This window comes from Lutra lutra, chromosome 17 (assembly GCF_902655055.1).
Source record: "Lutra lutra chromosome 17, mLutLut1.2, whole genome shotgun sequence".
NCBI classification, from domain to species: domain Eukaryota; kingdom Metazoa; phylum Chordata; class Mammalia; order Carnivora; family Mustelidae; genus Lutra; species Lutra lutra.
The window spans coordinates 6117270-6141119 of NC_062294.1; the positions used below are offsets into that span (position 1 = coordinate 6117270).

Here is a 23850-nt window from a genome sequence, read left to right on the forward strand (position 1 = left end):
GTTACAGGAGCCATAGGAACCTAAAATACAATTGTGTTGGCTCCTGAGAATCTGCATTTCTAATCAGGTGATGCTGATGCTGTGATGTAGGGATCACTTTGAGAACCACTGACTTAGAGCAAAACACATCATCTTCAGTCCTCTTCCAAATTCTGGTTACACAAAACTTTTGTTCTCTCAAGATCTGAAGTATGCAGATGAAAGCTTTGACCTTGACAACTCTTATCTCCAAAATGTATCTACTTTGGAAATCAGTAGTTAAACCCTGAATTTTTTTTTTCTTTTCTTTCTCTTCTGCCATAAAGCAGTGATGGAGAACTAGAGAAGTACCAGCATTTGGCATGACTAGCCATTAAAACTTTATCATATTAATAATTTCACAGCTATTTATCTCACCACCTTATTATTTATTATTTGGTTGGGGGGGAGGGACCACAGAACATCATCAATTTATTTTTCTTCTAAAATCTCCAGAAGGTTGGAAAATAGAAAAAGAAACTACACATCCTAGAAAGGAAATGGGACAGAGAGGTTTGCAGTGTCTGGACCTCATCTTCCCTCATGTCAAGCTGCTATTTTTTCTAGTTCCTTTTATGGGCCCTGTTCATGAGCTCCTCTCCTTTTCCTCCCACAGGTGAACTTGACCCCATCTCTCTTGATACCTGGCCTCGATCCCTTCAGCTGGCTTCTCCAGGTAATGATGCTGGCTTTTTCATCCTGGGATGTTCAGATGCAGGTGATACCAATGGTTATTGTGGACACCAAACCAGCCACTCACATGCCCTGGGTCTGCCAAAAGGCCTGCGGGGCCCTGCTTGAGGTGGGAGACCCCATCCTACCATCTCCAGATCTCCAGGTAGAGGAAGGGAGAGGAAATGCATGGAGCACTGATAACATACAGGAATCACTACCTTGTATACACAGTAGGTTCAGCAAGCTATCAGTTCCCAGTGGGAAAAACTATTTGACTGTGGTCCTAGTTCCTCCTCCTTTTTCCCCTTCCCTACCTCCTTTTTCCCATCATCTCTTTCTCTTCCTCTTCTTCTGGCAGGCAGCAGAGTACAACCTGGGTTTCCATTCTAACCGCCTTTTGCTAGCAACAATGAACTAGCAACTTACCATCTCTGATCTTTAATTCCTTTACCTGTTAAGTAAGGGTGGAGATACCTACCTTGGTTCTCTAAGGAGAACTAGATGAGAGGATATCTGAAATGTATCCGTGCAGAGCAGGGTACCACCCTTCATGGTGGTCATCTCCAGCCACCAGCCTTCTCACCACTAAGTCCTATTCAACGAACAGAATTCACAGGGAATGTAAGGTAGGAAACCACAACTTTAATGGGAAGTTCAAGTCGCCCTTTTGTTCCAAGAATAACACTTCCCACATATTTGCCCGTGTGCCTTATTCTTCAGTTAGGCCTTCTTAGTGCTCTGGGCATGCCCCCTCCTAGGTTACACAGTTTTTTGCTAAAATAATCAAATACGCCAGTAGGACTAAAGGAAACCAAGCAGAGCAAGGCATAAGCCATTGCCCCCGGCGCATAAAAGGCAAAGGGGCTCTTAGCAGACACAGCATGTCTGATGTCCAGGAGCACAGGGGACATATCTGCATCGGCCTTCGTGTTGATGAGCTTAAGATAGTTGCGTTGCTGAAGGATATAGTCCTGGCCATAGTCCTCCTGCACATCGGAGGTAAGGTGGTCCAGGATGTCCTTCTCATGCTTGCTCCACATTTCACTGGTGCCTGCGATATCTGTGATATGAGAAGAAGGGAGGCTCAGATACTGGGGAGGCCAGATCAGGCATGTCTGACCCCTACCAGGGAAGCAGGACCTTGTGAATTGGCTTCTGTTGGGAAAGATGGGCGTTCCCAAATACCTTTTTTTTTAATGTGATTTAAATGGTTTTTAATATATTTTTTTCAACATGCATACAGAAACGTCCACACATGACTGGGTTTCCACAAACTGAATAGCCCAGGCAGCCAGCAGCAGAACGAGAAGGCAAACCAACCGTGACTCGTAGGCCCCTTCCCAGGAGCCACTGTCCCAGTTAACAGAATAGAGCAGTTTTGCCTGGATTTGGACATTATGTAAATAGAATCATACAGTACACTGTGAGAGTCCTCTGTGTACTGTGTGTCATTCCCTTCATTACAGTTTCCATTGTGCAAACGTGCCATAAGTTATCTGTCCACTAGACTGTGATGGATCTTTGGGTTGTTTCCAATTTGGAATCCATGTTCTTGTCAAAACAAGAACATCCATGTTCATGATTATCACATACAATATAAAATGTGACATATACAATATGACATAAATAAACCATACATGCACATATAGGTGTACCCATGTATCCATCTATATATAATTTTTACGAGACCAGTGCTCTAACCGCTGAGCTACGGAGCCTATATATAATTTTTAATCTAGAACTGGCACCTACTTCCATGTATAAAATTAAATATACAATGTTAACTATCATCTTAGCTATCTAATAAAGATAATTTTAAATAATATATAATAAGTATACCTTTAAATATACATTTAAATTTTAACATATAAGTTATATGTGATTAAATATTTAAGCATTTAATGTAGAAGCAATGGTTGCTTATCATGTATAATTTAATTATATATATATATTTACCTTAAAATATAGTAGCAATGCCTATAAATAAATAAGGTAAATAAGGGCACGTATACGTTTTTAAAATTAATCTCCTCTCACGTAATTTACAGTTTTGTGGGTCCTTCTATATTCTCTCCTTGTTCATACAAACATATACACATGGAGAAAGCTTTGGTTTAGTTTTATATTACCAGGAACAAACAGAAACCAAAAAGGATCATACTAGACACGTTTTCCAAAGATTTGATTGTTTGCTTAGTAATAAATCACAGACCTGCCTCTGATAGTCAGTGGCTACAGACTGAAACCAGAGCAGCAGAAGTTCCCATTGAACAGCTTTTAGACAACCAATTCTCTATCACAGGATTTTGCAGTCCTTCCTAAGTTTCAACATTTCGGGGACGCTGCTGTAAATACCCCTGCACAATACATCCTTTTGTATTTCACTGTTGTTAGGTGTGCGACAGCCCCAATGTGATTAGCTAGTCAAAAGGTATCTGCATTTTGGATTTCAACACCTACCGCCAGATTACTTTACAGAAAGTTGGCAGTAACCCAGGCTCCCTCCAGCAAAGTGTGTGATTGCTCTGGGACTGCTGTGGGATGATCTTTGGTTTACTAGCTTAGGTGACTCAAGGATATCAGGTCTGTGGGGGAGCTTGGTAGTGAAATGTAAACCAGTGACATCCAATTATACTCAACAGAAATGCAAACAGATTTCAATTTCTCAGTTCTTTCCATGAAGGCAGAAGACCACATTAAAGAAACGGTTACCCTGACAATTACTCTAAAGACTTCTGGGTCTTGAACAACATGTTGTGTGAACTGTCATTCCTCTAGCTAACTCTCCCCCAGTCTCTGCTTTCCCAGGCTGAGGGATTCCTTTCCTCTCCATTTCCTCCCTCTCTAAACACCTCATGGACTTTCTCACCACTTCTGTAGGTACTCTGTGCAGAGTCCCCAAAGCTCTCTTTCTTGATAAAGCCACCAGACTTTTGTCAACCTTCATCTGCCACTTTTGACACCCACAAACCCACACCCTGCTACTTTGGAGCCACACACAACGAAATTCTTAGGGTGACCTGGATCTAAATCTCTTCTCCGACTCGTACCACCTCTGTGGCTCTTAACGTCTCTGAGCCTCAGTTTTCTTCCTACCCACCCTCCCCACTCCTGGCTGGGGTGTGTGTGACATTCCTCCAGGAAGATCCCAACTCTCTTAATGTTAATGCCTTCCTAGAAGGAAAAACAACCTGAAATTGATAATGGCAAGACCTCCAGTATCTTGGAGGTCCTCTTTAGCATAGGAAAATCCTTATGAAACCTCCCTTCTCCTTACCTCCCCCAACTCCCCAGGATACTGTCCGTCACCCCTCACAAACCCGGTGCAGCAGCTCTTTCTGCCCACGGGTCCTGTCTTTGGGCTTTAATAAAAACACTGTTTTTGCCCCAGAGACAGCTTAAGAATTCTTTCTTGGCCATCGGCTCCAGACCCCACCCCACCAAATTTCATCTATATTCCAAAACCATATCCAAAGGACCCTCAGCACCCCTTTCAGGGTGAACACTGAGGGGCTCTTGGGCTTAGACACCTACTGGTTCTGAAGCCTCCAGGCTGGATGACAGAGACTTTAACTCCCCATTTGGAAAGCTCTTGTCTCATGACTGCTGAGAACATGGTCAGAGCCGCCTTGGATGCGCTATAGGCTGCCAGCTTTTCCATTGGGACCCCTCCTATGGGAATAATGAGAGAAAATAAATCAGGTCTGATGTTTTCATTCGTTCATCCACTGAGTGGGTTTTTGGGGGTTGGTTGGTTTGTTTGTTTTGTCTTTAGATTTTATTTATTTATTTGACAGAAAGCATGAGGGCACAAGCAGGGGGGATGGCAGGCTGAAGGAGAGGGAGAAGCAGGCTCCCTGCCAAGCAAGGAGCCTGATAAGGGGCTTGATCCCAGGACCCTGGGATCATGATCTGAGCTGAAGGCAGACACTTAACCGACCGAGCCACTCAGGCGCCCCAATCCACTAAGTGTTTAAACAGGACCTACTGCATGCCAGGAACTGGTATCAGTGGTGACTAAGGCAGGTAAAGGGCAGGCAAGGGCCCTCTGCACCCAGGTTAGTGCCTACGTGCCATGGGTCACAATCATGGTCCAGCGTCCCTTGCTTCTGCCTTCCATGGCAGCTCCATCACAGCTGGTCCAATGACAAACCAAGGTCAATCTAAGCTAAATGTGAATCAGGAGATATAAAGAGGGTCTGCCCCAGCCTCTGATCTTCCGGTTTGGCCAACCACTATTCTAAGGTTCTGGATGGACATATCTGGAGGAAGGGGCACGGGTCAGCCAATTCCAGCATCTGTAGTTGAACAGATTGGCTCGAATACTTGTCAAAACAAGGAGTAAGGCACACCATAGGGAATCATGGGGGCATCTCTGTATGAGGGAGTAGGAAAGGGCTTATTCTAGGAGGGCTAGCTGGGGCTGGGAGTGGGGGTGCTCTTTATCACACCTGGACCACACTTAGCTTAGAAGCCAGGAGAAGCTGAAGGAAACTAATACAATGTTACATGTCAACTCTATGCCAGTAAAACTTGTTGGGGGGGCATGGGTAGAGCATAGGCATTAAAGAAGAGAGACCTGGAATAATACAATTATCACCCTTATTTTTAAGTGACTATAAATGATTTTTAAATGATTATAAAAATGTTGGTTGGGCTTATATAATTTTGTTTGGGGAAATGCTCATCCTTACCTCCCTGTTTTTGTAGGAAGATTATCGATTCATGGATCTGTCTTTCTCATTGAAAGGGGCAGATTGGCCAATCACAGCGCTCCATTTCCTGGAGCAGCAGATCGGATTGGGGCTGAGCGTGTGACCTCAGTTGAGCCAGAGTCCTGATGATGGCGGAAGGGAGATGACTTTATGGTTTATTCCTGGCTATGTAAGTATGATAATGGTGGAAAACCGGAACTCCCAGGGGTCATTTCTGCTACCCCATTGGAGAAGGAAAGCGGAGGAGCAAGAAAGGCAGAGCAAAGATTGTAAGTGGGGGTTTGCTAAGGAAAACAGGAGTGGAGGTCGGGGGAGAGCTATGATGATCCCATCTTAAGACTTAGTTCCAGTCAGGGCACCTGGGTGGCTCAGTCCTTAAGCATCTGCCTTCAGCTCAGGTCATGATCCTGGGATCCTGGGATCCCGGGATTGAGCCCCACATGGGGCTCCCTGCTTGGTGGGGAGCCTGCTTCTCCTCTCCCTCTCCCATAGCTTCTGTTCCCTCTCCTGCTGTGTCCCTGTCAAATAAATACAATCTCTAAAAAAATTAAAAAAAAAGACTTAGTTCCAGTCAGTCGGTGATCTAATAAATTCCTTTTCTGTCTTCTGTTTCAGTTAGCTTGAGGTTTGACCCAGTCACTTAAGAGTCCTCGGGCTTCACTGATGAAATTTCAATATACCCTCTGGCATAAAACATTAAATTGGGGGGAGTAGGGGAGAACCCAAAACAAACAAACCAACCAACAAACCAATACACCAATACAGTGTTTCCTGTATTGCCTCCAATAACCAGCTGATTCTTTTTTAAGTAGGCTCCGCACCCAACATGGTGCCCAACTCAGGGCTTGAACTCACACTCCTGAGATTAAGAGCTTGACCCTTAATTGACTGAGCCACCCAAGCACCCCAGCTAATTCTCTTTGAAGTTTTAGTTTCACAAAATGTTAAGAGTTCCAAACCCAACTTTTTCCTTTTACTGGTGAGAAAGACCCAAGAAGTTAAAGCAGCTTGTTCTAATTTTCAGCCTAGTTTGCAGAACCCTGCCATTCTCACTTCTCCACGATTTTACAGATGAGGGGAGCTTGGCTGGCTGCCATGTCGGTTAGCAGAAGGCCATGGTGAAGAGCTCATTTTGGAGCCAACGCTGCCTAGGTTCAAGTTCCAGAAGAGTGCCTGGTACAGTCAGCCCCCTGTAAGAGCTTTCTCATGTTAGGGCTACTTATGGTTTTCAGATAGCCTTTCTCAGTAGCCCAAATGGCTCCATATGTTTGATGTTTCTTAGAGAACCGAGTGCACCTGTTTCAGACTCTCCCAACGGTACTTGATGGATTTCTAGGACCCACCCTAGATCTACTGAATCCAAATTTGCAGTTTAAACCAACCCAAGTGATTCTTTGGAATGCTAAGCCTTGAGCTATTACATTAGGGCTTGGGTCACATATTTCTGAACATGTGCTTGCATAGTGACCTACAGCGTTATAGATGATACGACAGGTGGTAGGAATTGATCATATTACAAATTATCAATCTAAACAGAAAACATGCTTTGCACCAAACATTTAAGACACATTTGTCTTTTGTATGATCTTGAACCCTGTGCAACTGCCATTATTAGACCATTTCCGACCTACAGAATGGCCATTCCGTAAGGTTCAACCTCATAGATTCAACCTTGCTGTTAACATTTCCTAGTAATGTCTAAGATTCCTGGGGACATGAGATGAACGAAGTGCAGACGTCCACGTCTTGCTGACCACGAGCCTCACAGGGTCTCAGAGCATGCTCCCTTCCTGGCCTTCTGCACTCCCTCATTGCCTATCCTGTTAGATTTGTAATTTCTGCTTTTGCTCCATTCAGGTTAAAATTCTATTGCCAGAAGGCAGCAAGGGACGAGGTTGCCAAGAACTTGGTAAGTTTCTTTCTATTTCTAGGGGAAAACTTGACTTCCAAAATAGAGGGCTTATCTATGGGGATGTGGGAGAACTGGTAAGGAACGCACAACCCTGGGTAAATGTTTGTGCTATAGCTTTAATGACCATCCAGAGTACTGATGTAATTCCAAGAAGTTCTGTGTCCTGACTGTGTTAGTAGTTACAGGAACCGCACACATAAGTGACCGCAGATACAACCGGTGATATCTGAGTTTTGTGCATGGCAGCAACGTCTGTTACGTGGTTCTTTAAATTTAAATTTCATTCCAAGAAGACTAAGTCTTGGAAATTTACATACTCTTCCACTAGCTGACGTTAAATAAAACCAGAATGCTCAGAGAGACGAATGTACACTTCATGCTTATTTTTAAATTTCGTTTTTTCATTCCAGACCTGAGATCTATAACTCTATAGGTACAGTAGAATCACCTTGGGGACATGAAAACACACACACACAAACACACACAACTAATACCCAGGCCCTACCCTAAAGTGATGAAATTAAAAAATTCTGGCAGTGGGACCCGAACATCAGTATTTAAATAAAACTCTGTAGGTGGTTTTAGTGTGAGGACAGTGTTCGGAGGGTTGGGAGTCAGTGGTTCTCAACTTGGGTGAGTATCAGAATCACCTGGGGAGCTAATGAAGCACCCAGAGGTCAGGGTCCTTCAAGGAGGAATGAGCCTGGGCTTTTGTGGCGTTCCCACATTCCCCCCGGGGTAAACCTGATTTACTCCTGTGACCCCAAATTTTGCGACCATCTATTGTAGCTCATTGTTTTAGAGCAATAGTTTTCATACTTAGTAGCTAGTCAGAACTGCCTGGGGAGCTTTAAAAAGAAATCTATTCCTCCCCCACATTCCCACGTGATTTAATTGGTCTGCGGTTCATCATAGGCATGGGAATGTTTAAAAATCTCCCCCAGGTGATTCTAATGTGCAGGCAGGGTTGTTAAACACTTCTAGAGAACATTTCTGAAAATTTTCCGTGTATTTCTATCCTCTGGACATGTAAATGCTAATACCAGCTTGAGATCTGAAAAAAACCTCTTCGTTTTTTTGGCTATAGAAGACACATGTGATCCCAGAGGTTGGATAGAGAGCTGGCAGTGTTTACCCTTGATTTAAATCTGACAGATGTTCGGGGGAAAGATGTGTTTTGGGAACTGGAATGAAAGAAAGTTCCTAATGTTATGCTGGAAGAAGGGGGGTTTTTTGGAGCTGTATAAGCCTGGATCAAAATATACTCCTTTCAAATCAGTTGAGTGAAAGCCAGTCTCAAAAGGTTGCATACTGTATGGTTTCATTTCTAGAACATTCTGGAGATAACATTATAGAGACGGGGAACAGAGTCCTGGTTGTCAGGCTGGGAATGGGGTGAGGGAATGGCTGTGGCTATAAAGGGGTATCTTGGAGGATCCCTCTGATGGGACCGTTCTGTGTCCTGACTGTGTTGGTAGTTACAGGAACCGCATGCATAAGGGACCGCAGATGTAACCGGTGAAATCTGAGAAATTCTGTGCGCGACAGCAATGTCTGTCACATGGCTCTTTACATTTAAAGTTAATTTAATTAATATAGACTGTATTATCCCTTTCAGAGGTAGAATTTAGTGATGCATGGGTTATAGACAACAGCCAGTGCTCATTCCATCGCGGGGCGGGCATCTTTACTGCCCATCCCCCCATCCACCTCCCCTGTTTGTTTCCTAGAGTTAAGAGTCTTACGGTTTGTCTCCTTCTCTGCTTTTGTCTCTTTTTTTTTTTCCTTTCCTTCCCCTATGTTCATCTGTTTTGTTTCTTAAATTCCACACGAGGGAAATCATATGGTCTTTGTCTTTCTCTGATTAACTTATTTCATTTACCATAATACCCTCTAGTTCTATCCATACCATTGCAAATGGCAAGATTTCATTCTTTTTGATGACTGAGTAATGTTACACACACACACACACACACACACACACACACCCCACCTGTTATTTATCCACTCCTCTGTTGATGGAAATCTGGGATCTTTCCCTGCTTGGGTTCTTGTGGACGTTTTTGCTACAAACACTGGGGTGCAGGTACCCCTTTGAATCACCATGTTTGCATCCTTTGGATAACTATCTAGTAGTGCAATTGCTGGGTCATAGGATAGTTCTATGTTTAACTTTTTGAGGAAACTCTATATTGTTTTCCAGAGTGGCTGCGCCACATTGCATGGTTTTGATATTCTATGATTATGCAAGATGTTATTAGGGGAGGTAGGGTGAAGGGTAAAGAGGACTTCCTTGTACATATCCTTGCAACTTCCTGTGAATCTATGATTATTTCCAAATAAAGTTAATATATATATATACTCCTTTTAAGAGAGGCTTAACATGGGAGAATTGCTCAGCTCCCATGTAGGTCTTTGGCTGAACAAAGGTCCATGAATTCTCCTAAAATTTTGGTAAAAACTTGGTAAAAATTTTTACCAAAAAAATATTTTTTGGGGGGCACCTGGGTGGCTTAGTGGGTTAAGCCGCTGCCTTCGGCTCAGGTCATGATCCCAGGTCCTGGGTTCGAGCCCCACATCGGGCTTTCTGCTCAGCAGGGAGCCTGCTTCCTCCTCTCTCTCTGCCTGCCTCTCTGCCTACTTGTGATTTCTCTCTGTCAAATAAATAAATAAAATCTTTAAAAATATATATATTTTTTGGTAAAAAACAAACTGAAAATTTAAGTTTTTGAAGTTTGGCACTGGAGGTCAAAAAGTAAGGCCTGGCTTATTTGAAATCTTAAAGGATGAGAAATCCTCCCAAGCTAGAGCTTTAGAAACTTCTGCCAAAGCTGCAACCACATTTAAAGTGACAGTGTACTTCTTTCCTGATGATGGAGCAGAAGGCAGGCTGAGGACAAAACACGAGCTGACACCCCACAAACCCCACCCCACCCCCACTCCTGGCTGGGATATGTGGGACATTCCTCCAGGATGTTCCCAACTCTCTTAATGTTAATGCCTTGCTAGAAGGAAAAACAACCTGAAATTGACAATCGCAAGACCTCTAGTATCTTGGAGGTCCTCTTTAGCATATGAAAATCCTTGTAACACCTCCCTTTTCCTTACCTCTGCCAGCTCCCAAGCATAGAATCAGCCACCCCCACAACATCTGCCCATGGGTCCTGTCCCCGTGCTTTAATAAAACCACCTTTTTACACCAAAGTCTTGTCTCCAGAATTCTTTCTTGGCCATCCACTCAGGACCTCACCCCACCCAACCTCCCCTATATTCCAACACTATATCATTTCTCACTCCATCCCATGCGTACCCCCATCACAGATGCGGCTAATGTAAAAACAAAACTTTGCCCTTAGCACAGTACTTGCTTAGGACATATCAAAATTGAATGTTAGGTTCCCCCACAACAGACTCAAAGTAGCCAATTCTAAATAAATACTTGAGGTGATTTACTTTCCCAGTCAAGAATGGGACTTATTTTAACCAACCACGGACAGACCTATGGACTCTTTCTTATGTGGGAAACAAAAGCAGAGGAAATGTAGATAAAATTAAACGTCCTTATAAATTGCAGTGAACTCACAAATGCTTGAGGCAGGAGGAGTATAAGTTTCTTCCAGGAAACGCCTGACTGTCTTAATGTTAAGCCTTGCTAGAGGAAAAAACAACCTTAACTTGACTCTGGCAAGGCCTCAAGTACCCTGGGAGTCTTCGTCAGCATATGAAAATCCTTCTGGAACTTCCCTTTGTCTTTACTTCCCCCCACCCCAAAGTATATAATCAGCTGTCCTCACAATCCTGAGATGGTGGTAGGTCTTCCCGCTCTTGGGTCCAGTCCCCCTGTTTTACTAAAAACCACCTTTTTGCCCTGAAGACATCTCAAAAATTCTTTCTTGGCTGTCTACTCTAGACCCCAAAGCTACTCCAAATTACATCATTTCCACCCCTCCTATTTACAGACTTTCTATGCTTATTTAAGGGATCCACCCCTCTTCCAGAAGGTTCCACATTCCCCCATCTAGTTTGTCTCGGGAAATATTTGGTGACTTTGTTCCCTGGCAAGTGAATAAACCCGGGATTCATGGTGTTGATACCGTTGATGTAGTGTAGACCCTCTCTCTCTCCTGAGTGTGCTCAGACATGGACTTTTCCTGACGCCCTGGGCGTGGCGTAAACAGTAAGTTAGTATCATATCCTAAGGTTCTACCAGCCAAATGGCCTTGATGTCCTCTGAGATAACACAGGACCTCAAAAATTCTTCAGCACTGTCTGATCAATACCTACATGGAGACGGTATATGGGTACATAGGAATTATGGGGGTCAAAGGGTTTGCAAGTGAATGCCCTAGCAAGACAGCAGGGGCTGGAAATATTGCAACCTTCCAGCCTGAGGCTGTGCCATACTGTGATTGAGAATAAGATCTATATTTTGTCTTCCCCCAATTTCTAGCACAGAGCTCCTAAAACCCTTGGAATTTCCTAACCGTGGCCACAGAGAACTTTCAGTCCTTCCCCAAACCCCCAGCTCCTGGGAGGGGAGAGGGACTGGAGATTGAGATCAATCACCAATGGCCAAAAGATTTAATTACTAGTGCCTATGTAATGAAGCCTCCATAAACACCTGAAAGGAAGAGGTTTGGAGAGTTTCCAGGCTGGTGAACATGTAGATTCAGAGAGCATGGAAGTTCCCTGCCCTTTCCCTATGCCTTGTCCTATGTATCTCTTCATCTGGCTGGTGATTTGTATCCTTTAATATTCTTTGTAATAAACAGGTAATCTAGGAAGTGAGCAGGTTTCCCGAGTTCTATGAGCCGCTCTCACAAATTAATTGAACCCAAGGAGAAGGTCACTGGAACCTTCATTCTACACCTGGTGGGTCCAGAAGCACTGGTGACAGACTGCTATCTGATGTGGGGGTGAGGCAATGTCTTGTAGGACTGAGCCCTGAACCTGTAGGACCTGATGTTATCTCCAGGTAGATAGTGTCAGAACTGAGTTGAATTATAGGACTTCACAGTGGCAATTGGGTATAGAACACATTGATAAGGTGGCAGAAAGAAAAACCAAAGGCCCAAAATAGAGTCACTTATGCTAGGCCACATCACCCAATGAAGGCTTAATACCTGGACTAATTACAGTTTGAACCTTCTCCAGAAATGTAGTCTTAACTAGGTCAGTCAGGAGTTTTCTGGTCAACAACAATGAAGTAATCTGTCTCCATTTCCCCCACCACCACCCCAGAAGGAAAATGAAGTCTTTTTTTTTTTTTTAAGAAAAATTTTTTTTAAATTTCATTTATTTATTTGACAGAGATCACAAGTAGGCAGAGAGGCAGGCAGAGGGAGAGGGGGAAGCAGGCTCCCCGCTGAGCAGAGAGCCCGATGCAGGGCTGGATCTCAGGACCCTGAGATCATGACCTGAGCCGAAGGTAGAGGCTTAACCCACTGAGCCACCCAGGCGCCCCAGAAGATGAAGTCTTGATAAGACCCTCTGCTCTTCCCTCTCAGGGAAAGTGAATTTATCTGAAACAATCCTTTCTTTTGCTAATAATCTCCATGCCCCACCCTCCTTCCTATAAAAACCTTCCGTTTTGTACAGTTCCTCAGAGCTCCGCCTTACTTGCTGGATGGGGTGCTACCTGACTCATGAATCAGTTAATAAAGCCAATTAGGTCTTTGAAATTTGCTCGGTTGAATTTTTGTTCTTTAATAACAAGGGGTCCCCCCCCAAAAAAAATAAATAACAAGGGGTCCCAAAGTCCCATGCTCACAGCAGCTGTCTCATTCTCTAAGAACTTCCTAAACCAGAATTCAGATGACCTCATTTTAGGAAAATGTAAATGAGGGCTCCCAGCCGGTTTCTCCCTCCTCCAAGGTCATCTAGAGTCAACTCCAGTAACAAGGTCCATTCCCTTATTGAGCTTTCCCAAGCTGAAAATACAGACCAAGCCCATGGCCCCAAGAGAGGCAGGTTTGTTAATCTCCGTTAGGCATGGTAGGCAGAAATTTGAGACTGATAGTATTTGGTTGTTCCTTATAATCCAGTAGTCCCTGGGGATGTGACAAACCATTTGAATATCAGAGTCAAAGTTTGGGACCTTGTTACTCAAAGTCGGAAGCCAGGAGAAGCCCAGAAGCTGTTAGAAGCACAAATCCTCTGGTCCCACTCCCAGAGCTATTGAATCAGAAATCTGGGAGTGGGCACAGGTTTTTTTCTTATTGTGCTAAAATACAGATGACATAAAATCCACCATATAACCTTCTTAAGGTATACAATTCAGTGGCATTCAGTATATTCACAATACCATGTGGGGCGCCTGGGTGGCTCAGTGGGTTAAGCCTCTGCCTTTAGCTCAGGTCATGATCTCAGGGTCCTGGGATCAAGCCCCGCATTGGGCTCTCTACACGGCGGGGAGCCTGCTTCCCCCTCTCTCTCTGCCTGCCTCTCTGCCTACTTGTGATCTCTCTCTCTGTCCAATAAATAAGTAAAAATCTTAAAAAAAAAAAAAAAAATATATATATATATATATATATATATTCACAACACCATGCAACCATCACTTGTATCTAGCTCATTCTCATTGCTGCAAAAGAAAACCCTATAAGCATTAGGGACACAGTTGGTTAAGCATCTGGCTCTTGGTTTCAGCTCAGGTCATGATCTCAGGGTCCTGATCTCAGGATCTTGACAGCGAGCCTTGGGACAAGCTTGCGTCAAGACCCCAGTTCAGCCCCACATCAGGCTCCACGCTCAGCACTGAATCTGCTTAAGTTTCTTTCTCCCTCTCCCTCTGCCCCTCCCTGCCATATTCAACCACTGGCTTGCTCTCTCTCAAATAAATAATCTTGAGGGGCAGGAAGGAAGGGAGGGAGGAAAGGAAGAGAGAGGGGCTTGGAGAGGAAGAAAGGAAAGGAAGAAAACCATAGCCACTAAGCAGCCCCTTCTTATTCCCTTTCCTCTTGCCCCCGATAAATGCTAAATTTCTCTCCATCTCTCTGGACTGGCCTCTTTTGGACACTTCATATAAATAGGATCATCCAATACGTGGCTTTTAGTGTCTGGTTTCTGTCACTTACCATAATCTTTTCAAGGTTCATTCATTTCTCTACCACGTGTCAGGGCTTCATTCATTTTTATGAATTTGTAATATCCCACTGTATGGATATATGACATTTTGCTTATCATTTCATTAGTTGATGAACATTCGGGTTGTTCCTGCCTCTGTTATGAACAAGGAACGCTATAAACATCCGTGTACAGGTTTTTGTTTGAACACCTGTTTTCTGTTCTCTTGAGTGTATGTAGGAGTTGGATTGCTGGGTCATATGGTAATTCCGTGTTTAAGTTGTTAAGGAACTGCCAAGTGTTTCCATTGAGGCTGGGTCATTTTACGCTCCCATCAGCAACTCGTGAGTGTTCCAGTGTCTGCACACCCTTGCCACAAGTGTTGTTTCCTGGGTTTTGTTCCGTTTTGGTTTCTGTAGCCGTCCCAGTGGATATGAAATGCTATCTCGCTGTTTTGATTGCCTTCAGTTGTTTTTAAGAAGCCCTCCTGGTGATTCTAATGCATCTGAAATTTGAAAAAGTTGTCCAGGGACCAGTACCATCGACTCAGAAACTAGTTGTAGAAATGCAAAATCTTACACCAATTAAGTTCTCCTCAGTCGAATTCTGCATTTTAATAAGATCCCCAGGTGATCCCACACACCTTGGTGTTTGAGAAGCACTGGTAAAGGAAACATCTCTAAGTTGTTAACACTCCCTAATCATCATTTCAATTTGCGGGAGTTGGGGTCTGTTTTTAATGCCCCGTTTATCTAGCATATTCTTGTTGGACAGTCTGGAAAAGTGAGAGGAACATAGAACTTGGAGTAAAACAGGCAAACCCAGTTTCCACCACTGACTCTATCACTCATAGGCTGGGCAACCCCAGGCTAGTGTGCTTGATCCAGAGAAGGAACTAATATCTAATATCTGCATCCCACCCCCATTAGAGTTCAATGACTTTAGCCATGTGCGAGCATCTAAGACAACTCAGCACAGAGAAATTCACTCAGTCTGGTTCTACCTCCTTGCCTTGCCCTGCACTAGCCCTGGGGATTCCGTGAGAGTTTTATTCCGTGAGTTTTACAAATCTCAGCTTTGGCCTCCTGTTACATCAGTGAGGCACGGAACGACCAGCTAAATGTTTTGCCAGATGATTTCCTTAAGGCACGAAGTTCAGGATTGATCCCACAGTCAACTTCCCAGGACTAAGCAGGACCTCGCTGAAGGCTGGAACTGTGAATTCTGTGGGATCGCTATAATTTATAGACTTGTAAGAATCTCTCGGGCCACTCACTTGTGGTGTAAAGTAATTTTAATGCATTTTCCATTGCTTCATGGGGACTGGGGGTGGGCAACTATTTCTGTCTCTCCATAGAGACATCTCATTACTAGGGTACTTCCTATGCACCAGTAGCTGTACTTCTAAGCACTCAGAACCCAAAATGCATTTATATCTCCTGTAAAGGGGTGCCTGGGTGGCTCAGTTGTTATGTGTCTGCCTTCAGTTCAGGTCACGATTGTCCTGGGATCGAGCCCCGCATCAGGCTCCCTGCTTCTCCCTCTCCCTCTGCCTGCCACTCTGCCTACTTGTGCTCTTTTTCTCTGGCAAATAAATAAATAAAATCTTTTTAAAAAAAATGAAATAAATCCCCAGCCAAGACCAGTTGTCAACTAAGAGCGATTTTGCGTGCATACACACACACACACACACACACACACACACACACACACACACCCCTCCTTCAAGGAGACATGGGGCAACATCTGAAGATTCGTCATCACCAGGGATGGGCCTTCTTGCATCCTCTGGGTGGAGAACACAGTCACTGCTCAACCTCCTGAGTGTATCAGGCATCCCTGCATGGAAAGACTTCGCCTCTCCCCAAATATCAATACTACCGTGGCTGAGAAACCACAGCCCTAGACTCAAAGGCCACATCAGCCTGTCACGGACAGATGATAAAATGGACTCTTGGAGAAGTGTGGTGACCTGCCTGTGGCCACGCAGCTACTAACAGAAGAACAGGATTCAAACCACAACCGGCTCACAACCCCTGAGGCCAGAGTTGTTTTCTTCTGTTTGTTTTCAGCCCTTTTTGTTCAAGCACAGCTTGCAACTGTTTACTCAGCAGTTGAAGAGGAAAACTGGCCAGAAAAGGCTTTTAGACTACTCAGAGATTTTTCCACTGCCCTTTGTACAATCAATCAGAGCTACCTCCCAATTCCTCCCAGACTTGCTTAAATATTTATCCAGCTGCCTGGCAGGAATTTGGGTTAAAGAGCTATTCCATTTCTGTGAAAGGGATGTTACGCACACTGACGGGGTTAAGATTCTCGCAGAGCAGGTGTGGACGGAGGGGACTAGTGGGCGTTATCTGCCCAGGGGCGAGTGAGGGCCAGGGAGCAGCAGGATGGAAGGTAACTCAGTGTCGCCGTCAGGAGCGGCGCCAGGATGTGGCAGCCTAGAAAGCCTCAGGCACACAAACGACCAGTGTCTCCCCAGAAAAGCCCCTCAAGCCTGCCACCTGCCAGGTGTGGGGTTCCTGTCATGTCTGTGCCATTGCACGTGGTGTCACCACAGCCCTAAGAAGCAGCGGTTCTTCCGCCCATCGTCCTTTGAGGACACATCCACCTGGGGCTCAGGACCTTGGTCTGGGTCACTCCGCGGCCAGTGGTAAAGACAGTTTCAAAACCTGGCCAGTCTGTCTCCGTGCCGCGTGGCTGGCTTCCTCTCTTCTTTGAAATCTGATTCTACCAGCATAGCTGCGTGTCGTCTCTCTCACTCTGCCTGTTTCTTGTTCCTTTCTTCAGGGATGGGAGATGCGGGAGGGAATGGTGTATTTACAATGTGGTTGACCCTTCTGGGTGTCTCCTAGAAAAGAATTTAAAGGAGATGTATTTCTTCCCTGCCCTGATCCTGGAACTTGCCATCCGCAGGACCAGATTTAGAGGGAGGCTCTGTGACCTTACTCCCTCCTGGGAATGGGAGTGAGGCTGGAGCGAGCGTCCAGCAGTGGGGCTAGTAGGAGGAGGAAGATGGTGGGGGTGATACCTTTGGGAGAAGATCCGTTGAGGCTCTTGGCCTTGTGGTTGGCATGGTGGTAACACCTGCCCCAGTGGAATCCGCAGAGGAGGCTGAGGCTTAGTAAGTAAGAACATGAGGCCAAAGTCCAAATTCCAGGTCTAGCTGCAGGGCCACTCACATAACTCTTCTGCGCCTCGGTTGTCACAGCTGCAAAATGGGGGTACCAATACTATGCAGGGTTTTGGGGATCATCTATCTGGTAATACCCAACAAATGCCTGAAGCCCAAGGAATGCTTCGTAACTATTATTAATATTTATTAGATATCCACTACAGGCCAGAGACTGGGTTCTGAGTATTTTAACATCAGTTCCAATGGTCACGACAGTCCTGTGAGTAGGTTCAGTCTTTACCCTCATTAACTCTCTCTGAGAAGATTAAAAAAAAAATCTAAGTGCAAAGAGCTTCACCTGACACCCAAGGTCCCAGAAAGTGATAGCAATGGCTAACTCTTAGGTAGAATTTTCCGTGTGCTCACAAACACTGGCGCGTGAATGTTCGTTGCCACATTACTCACAATAGCAAAGAAGTAGAAACAACCCCATGTCCGTCCACTGATGAATGCGTAAACAAAACGTGGCCTGTCCATGCGGTGGGAAACTGCTCAGCTCTAGGAAGGAATGGAGTTGTAATATATTCTTATAAGACAGATGGGCCTTAAAAAGATGAAGGAGGAAAGATTATGGAGCCAGCAGGAGGAGGGGGAAACGCAACCAAAGGAGAGGGGGTTAGCAGCTGAAGATCTTGGGGAGGAGAAAAGAAACATCTAAAAGGGTTTGCATTAAAATGAGTTTTGTGGGGCACTTGGGTGGTTCAGTGGGTTAAGCCTCTGCCTTTGGCTCAGGTCATGATCTCAGGGTCCTGGGATCAAGCCCCGCATCGGGCTCTCTGCTTAGTGGGGAGCCTGCTTCCTCCTCTCTCTCTGCTTACTTGTGATCTCTGTCTGTCGAATAAATAATCAAAAGCTTTTAAAAAAAATAAAATAAAATGAGTTTTGTGGGGGCAGTAGCTCTTTCTGCCCACAGTCCTGAATAAAATCACCTTTTTGCCCTAAATAAATAAATAAATAAATAAATACAAAATGAGTTTGTGGTATAGGATATAACCCTTTCTTCAATCTTTGCAAAAAAATTTTTTCTAATTTAAATTTTAGTTAGCTCCCATACCGTGCAATCTGGGTTTCAGGAGTAGAATTCAGTGATTCATCACTTCCATACAAAACCCAGAGCTCATCACAGTAAGTGCCCTCCTTAATACCCAACACCCATCCAGCCCACCCCCCTACGCCCACCTCCCTCCATCAACCCTGTTTGTTCTCTATTTTTAAGAGTCTCTCTTTTTTTAAATTTTTTTATTTTTAAGAGTCTCTTATGGCTTGTTTCTGTCTCCCTTTTTCCACCCTCCATCCCATATATTCATCTGTTTCTTAAATTCCACATATGAGTGAAACATATGGTATTTGTCTTCCTCTGACTTACTCATTTCAGTTAGCATAATACGCTCTAGCGCTATCCGTATCATTGCAAATGGCAAGATTTCATATTTTGATGGCTAAGTAATAGTCGATTGTCTACATATACCACGTCTTCTTTATCCATTCATCAGTTAATGGACACTTGGGCTCTTTCCATAGTTTGGCTATTGTTGGTAATTCTGCTATAAACATCGGGGTGCATACATCCCTTCGAATCTTTATTTTTGTATCCTTCGGGTAAATACTTAGTAGTGCCATTGCTGGATTGTAGGGTAGTTCTGTTTTTAACTTTTTTTTTAATATTTTATATATTTATTTCTCAGAGAGAAAGCAGCATGCAGAAGCAGGGTGAGTGGCAGGCAGAGCAGGCAGAGGGAGAAGCAGGCTCCCGGCTGAGCAAGGAGCCCGATGCGAGACTCGATCCCAGGACCCTGGGATCATGACCTGAGCCAAAGGCAGACATTTAATGGACTGAGCCACCCAGGCATTCCCTGTTTTTAACTTTTGAAAGAACTTCCGTACTGTTTCCAGAGTGGCTGCACCAGCGTGCGTTCCCACCAACAGTGCAGGAGGGTTCCCCTTTCTCCGCATCCTCGCCAACACCTGTTGTTTCTCGTGTTGTTGATTTTAGCCATTCTGACAGGTGCCCAAAGTCTTTAATAAAAATCTATGCTGAAGATCTGAGCCAATCTGACGATGGTTTTGCTTTTGGGGGAGTGCAAGAAAGTGCTAAGTGTGGATTTCACACGCTAACAAAGGTGAGGAGAAGAAGCTGTCCATGAGGCCCTGGGTTGCATAAGTGTGTTAAAGTTTCAAGAAAGTAAAATGTTTGCAATAGGAAATTAGGTGCGTATGGTAAGTTATTCATCAGATTTCATCAAACTTTGATAGAGAAAGACCCAGATTAGGATTGTAAAGCATGTACTTATCGCTGCAGCAGAAGTTGGTGTATTGGTGCCAGAGCTGAATCACAGTTTGCCAGTTCTTCAGGCATTTCTACTGTAATATTGGAATTGAACACGTTGGCAAAATAAAGTTGAAATTTTTAAAAAAACATTAATTTTTAAATTTATTTTAAAATTTTTATTTATTTATTTATATTTATTTTATATTATTATATATTATATATGTTATCTATGATATATGATATATTAATTTCATTTATTTATTTATTACAAATAATTTTCCCAGCCTTACTAGGAAGGATGTCTGTCTGGGATTTCAAACTGCCAAAAGATATCCTCCAGGAGTGCTTGGAAGGCTGGGGGCACAGTGAGTTTTGACATGATAGCCCATGCTGGGTATTAGAAAGGAAGGTCATCCCTACAGTCTCCCCCTCCACTACCATCTCCCCAACCCCACTACTGTGTGGGGAAGGCAGGGAAGAGGGGTAGATGTACCTCCATCTACCTTTAAAGAAACTGGGATGGGCCGGAAGGTATTACTTTCCTATTACTTTGCTGTTATGGCAAATCACCACAAACTTAGTGGCTTAAACAATAAAAATGTATTATCTTATGGTTCTGAAGGTCAGAGGTTTCACGGGGCTAAAATCAAGGTTGCGTTAGGACTGCATTCCTTCTGGGGTCTCCAAGCGAAAATCAGTTCCCCTGACTTTTTCTGCTTCTGTAAGTTGCCTGCATTCCTCGGGTCTGGGTCTGTTCCCCGGTCTTCCAATCTCTCATTGACTCTGATGCTCTTGCCTCCGTCTTGTAAGGACTCTTGTATTGGAACCATCTAGATACGGCAGGATAATCTTTCCATTTCTAGCTCCTTGACTCCATCATAGCGGCAAGGCCCCCTTTGCCAAGTAAGGTCACATATTCCAGGTTCCAGGAATTAGCATGTGCACGGATCTGAGGAATCACTATACTGTCTAGCAAACTGGTTACCTACCGACTCCCACCAGCCTGAGACACTTTATTTGGGGTTATTTGTTATGCAGCAATGGATAACCGGAACAGAATGGCCAATTCCCGCTCAGCTTCTCCTGGCTGATGAAAACTTCCATGATAGATCTACCCCACTGAAATTCTTGTCATGCGGAGGGTGGTAGTGGTACCAGGCTCAAGACAACCTGATGGGTCAGGGCTACCATGAGCTCCTTTAGAGGAAACTTAATAGGGACTGATTGCCTATCTCTCTTTCTCCATGACTCCTACTTCAAAATGAGAAAAACACCAGGGATGAATTCCCAGGCAAGCACGTTTCCCAAAATCGCCATTGTATCAAATTTGCCAAGAGATCTATCAAGTTGGCATTAAATTGGACGCTAATTTCTACGGATCGGTTGCTCATATACTGTCGTTCATACATGCTTTGACCTTCCCTGATCCTGTGTTACACTCCAGCTCCTTATACCCTGCTCAAAATCCTTTCCATTGTTTTGCAAAATTCTTGTCAGCCAAGTGCTAGGGATTCCCTTATTTTGTTTTCTGCTGAATTTCTCTGCTCCTCATCATGGAAGGAAACTGTAAGCACCATTTGAGAGTTTTGCTCCTATCTTTTTACAAACACCTGCTCTGTCAGGTGCACATGCTTCCCATCTGTCCTGACTTCTTGCTACTGCTGTAACAACTTTATAACATACCTTAGGTGGCTTCCGAGTCCTACAAATGAACTTACTTCTGGAGTTTCTTTGGGTCATAAGCATTTAAAACTGGGTATGATAAAGGAAGACTGCATACATCTTGGTGACTGACTGGGTGGGAGAAAGGAGGGAAAGGCGGAGGGAGAAACAAACCTAAGAAGGCTCAAAGCCCTGTAATTCAACAGCCGAGGAGGAGAACTGAAAGAAGGGGAGCCAGCTTTGACGTGCTGATAACAACTCCGGTTTCAGACATGTCGACTGACTGATGATGGTGAGATGGTGGAATGGAAATAGTAAGGCTGGATGTAAAGAATTTGCACATCCACGGTGAGAATAAGAGGGAAGGTATGTGATTTATTTTAACACTCCTGTTTCCCTCCAGTAGAAATACATGAGAAGCGTGCTGAGTCTTGGCTCAGAAAGTTTTAGAGGGGTGCCTGGGTGACTCAGTCGGCTGAGCATCCAACTCTTGATTTCGGCTCAGATCATGATCTTGGGTCCTGGGACGGAGCCCTGCAGTGGGCTTCATGCTCAGCGGGGAGTCTCCTTGGGATTCTCTTTCTCCTTTTCCTCCGCCCCTCCCCCACTCACACAAGCAGGCAAACTCTCTCCCTTTCTGAATACATAGATAAAATCTTTTAAAAATTAAAAAAAAGAAAGAAAGAAAGAAAAAGAATAAAGGAAAGAGCTTTAGAAGCCAAGTTGAAGATGTATGAATGGGCATCCTCGGCACTATAAATTTTTCACTCCTTCATTCATTTATCCATGTTTTATTAATTCTCGCACTTGCATTTCTTCATTTCTTCGTTGAGCTTCGTGTATGCCAGACACCAGGTCCATAGCAGATAGTGTGCATACTAGGTGATAAGGCAAGTAAAATCTTCTGAATGAGCTGCTCCAAGTTGAGAACAAAGAGAGAAAACAGAAAAACCAGGCCACCTGGGTGGCTCAGTCAGTTAATCGTCTGCCTTTGGCTCAGATCATGATCCTGGGGTCCTGGGATCAAGCCCTGCATCAGGCTCCCTGCTCAGCAAGAAGCCTGCCTCTCCCTACCCCCGGTGTAGCTCCCCTGTTTGTGCTCCCTCTCTCTCTGTCGGGTAAATAAATAAAATCTTTAAAAAAGAGAGAGAAAAACTTTCTTGTCCTTGTGTCAAGAAGCAGGCAATGATCAGTTATTTCAGTAAATATTTGTTGAATGAGTGAGGCAAGGAACATGGGAGACATTTTCAGAAGCACCAGTCTGTGCCAGGGCACTGAGAAAGGTGAGGTATTCACAGAGGTAAAAATCTGAAGGTGGAGTTCAGAAGAAAGATAAGGGTGAAATTTTGCAAATGTGTTTTTCCAGAATTTGTTTGCTTGCGCAGGTGGCAAGAAATTGGAAATACCTCAGGGTCCTCATACAAGTTAAAACACAATACTCATCGCTCTTAACCATCTTAGACTTCTCTATCCCCATTCGCCTTCTCTTCCTCCCTTCCTCTTTTCCTTCCCTGCTTCCTTCCTCTTCAGGCCAACCAACAACTTAGCGACACACACTCACACAGCAGCTAAGTTCAAGGAAGTTCCTGAAGTGAAAGCCAGGAAAGGGAACACAGCACATAATGATAATTACCCTTAACTCAAAGAATATCCCCTCAAAAAACAATGAAACAAAATAAAACAACTATCAGATGCCTTGTTTAAAAAAAAAGGAAAGAAAGAAAGGGGAGCCTGGGTGGCTCAGTGGGTTGGGCCTCTGCCTTCAGCTCGGGTCATGATCTCAGGGTCCTGGGATCGAGCCCCGCATTCGGCTCTCTGCTCAGCAGAGAGCCTGCTTCCCCCCCGCCCCTGCCTACTCATGATCTCTCTCTGTCAAAAATAAAATAAATAAAAATAAAAAAAAAAAAGAAAGAAAGAAAGAGAGAAAAGGGGTGCCTGGGTGGCTCAGTGGGTTAAGCCTCTGCCTTCGGCTCAGGTCCTGATCTCTGGGTCCTGGGATTGAGTCCTGCATTTGGCTCTCTGCTCAGCAGGGAGCCTGCCTCCCCCATTCTCTCTCTGCCTGCTTGTGATGTCTCTCTGTCAAATAAATAAATAGAATTTAAAAAAAAGAAAGAAAGAAAGAAAGAAAAGAAAATACTCTTCGGAACCAACTGATGAAACAGAGAAGACCAGGGTTCCTCTATGCAAAGGAAGGATCCTGTAGTCCACTCCCCACCCCTTTGGTTTCCCTTTCACCCATGCAGCATCCTGAAACACAACTCCATGGACATTTCCAAACCTGAGTCGGGATCTGAGGAACCCCAGCTGGAAAATAAAACCTGTCCTAGATGAAAGGATGTGATACGGCCTACCTGGA

General features: G+C 44.3%; 1 protein-coding gene across 1 annotated transcript in view; it reads right to left on the reverse strand.

Annotated features, from left to right (window-relative positions):
* Positions 1–1316: 1316 nt before the first annotated feature.
* HSD17B2 (hydroxysteroid 17-beta dehydrogenase 2) overlaps positions 1317–23850 on the reverse strand; it is a 66911-nt gene continuing 44377 nt past the window's right edge. The window contains exons 4-5 of the mRNA XM_047710934.1: positions 4228–4365; positions 1317–1753 (exon numbers count right to left, since the gene is read on the reverse strand). Of these exons, the coding sequence (XP_047566890.1) occupies positions 1410–1753; positions 4228–4365 (482 nt within the window). The 3' untranslated portion in view covers positions 1317–1409. The remainder of the gene's footprint in view (positions 1754–4227; positions 4366–23850) is intronic.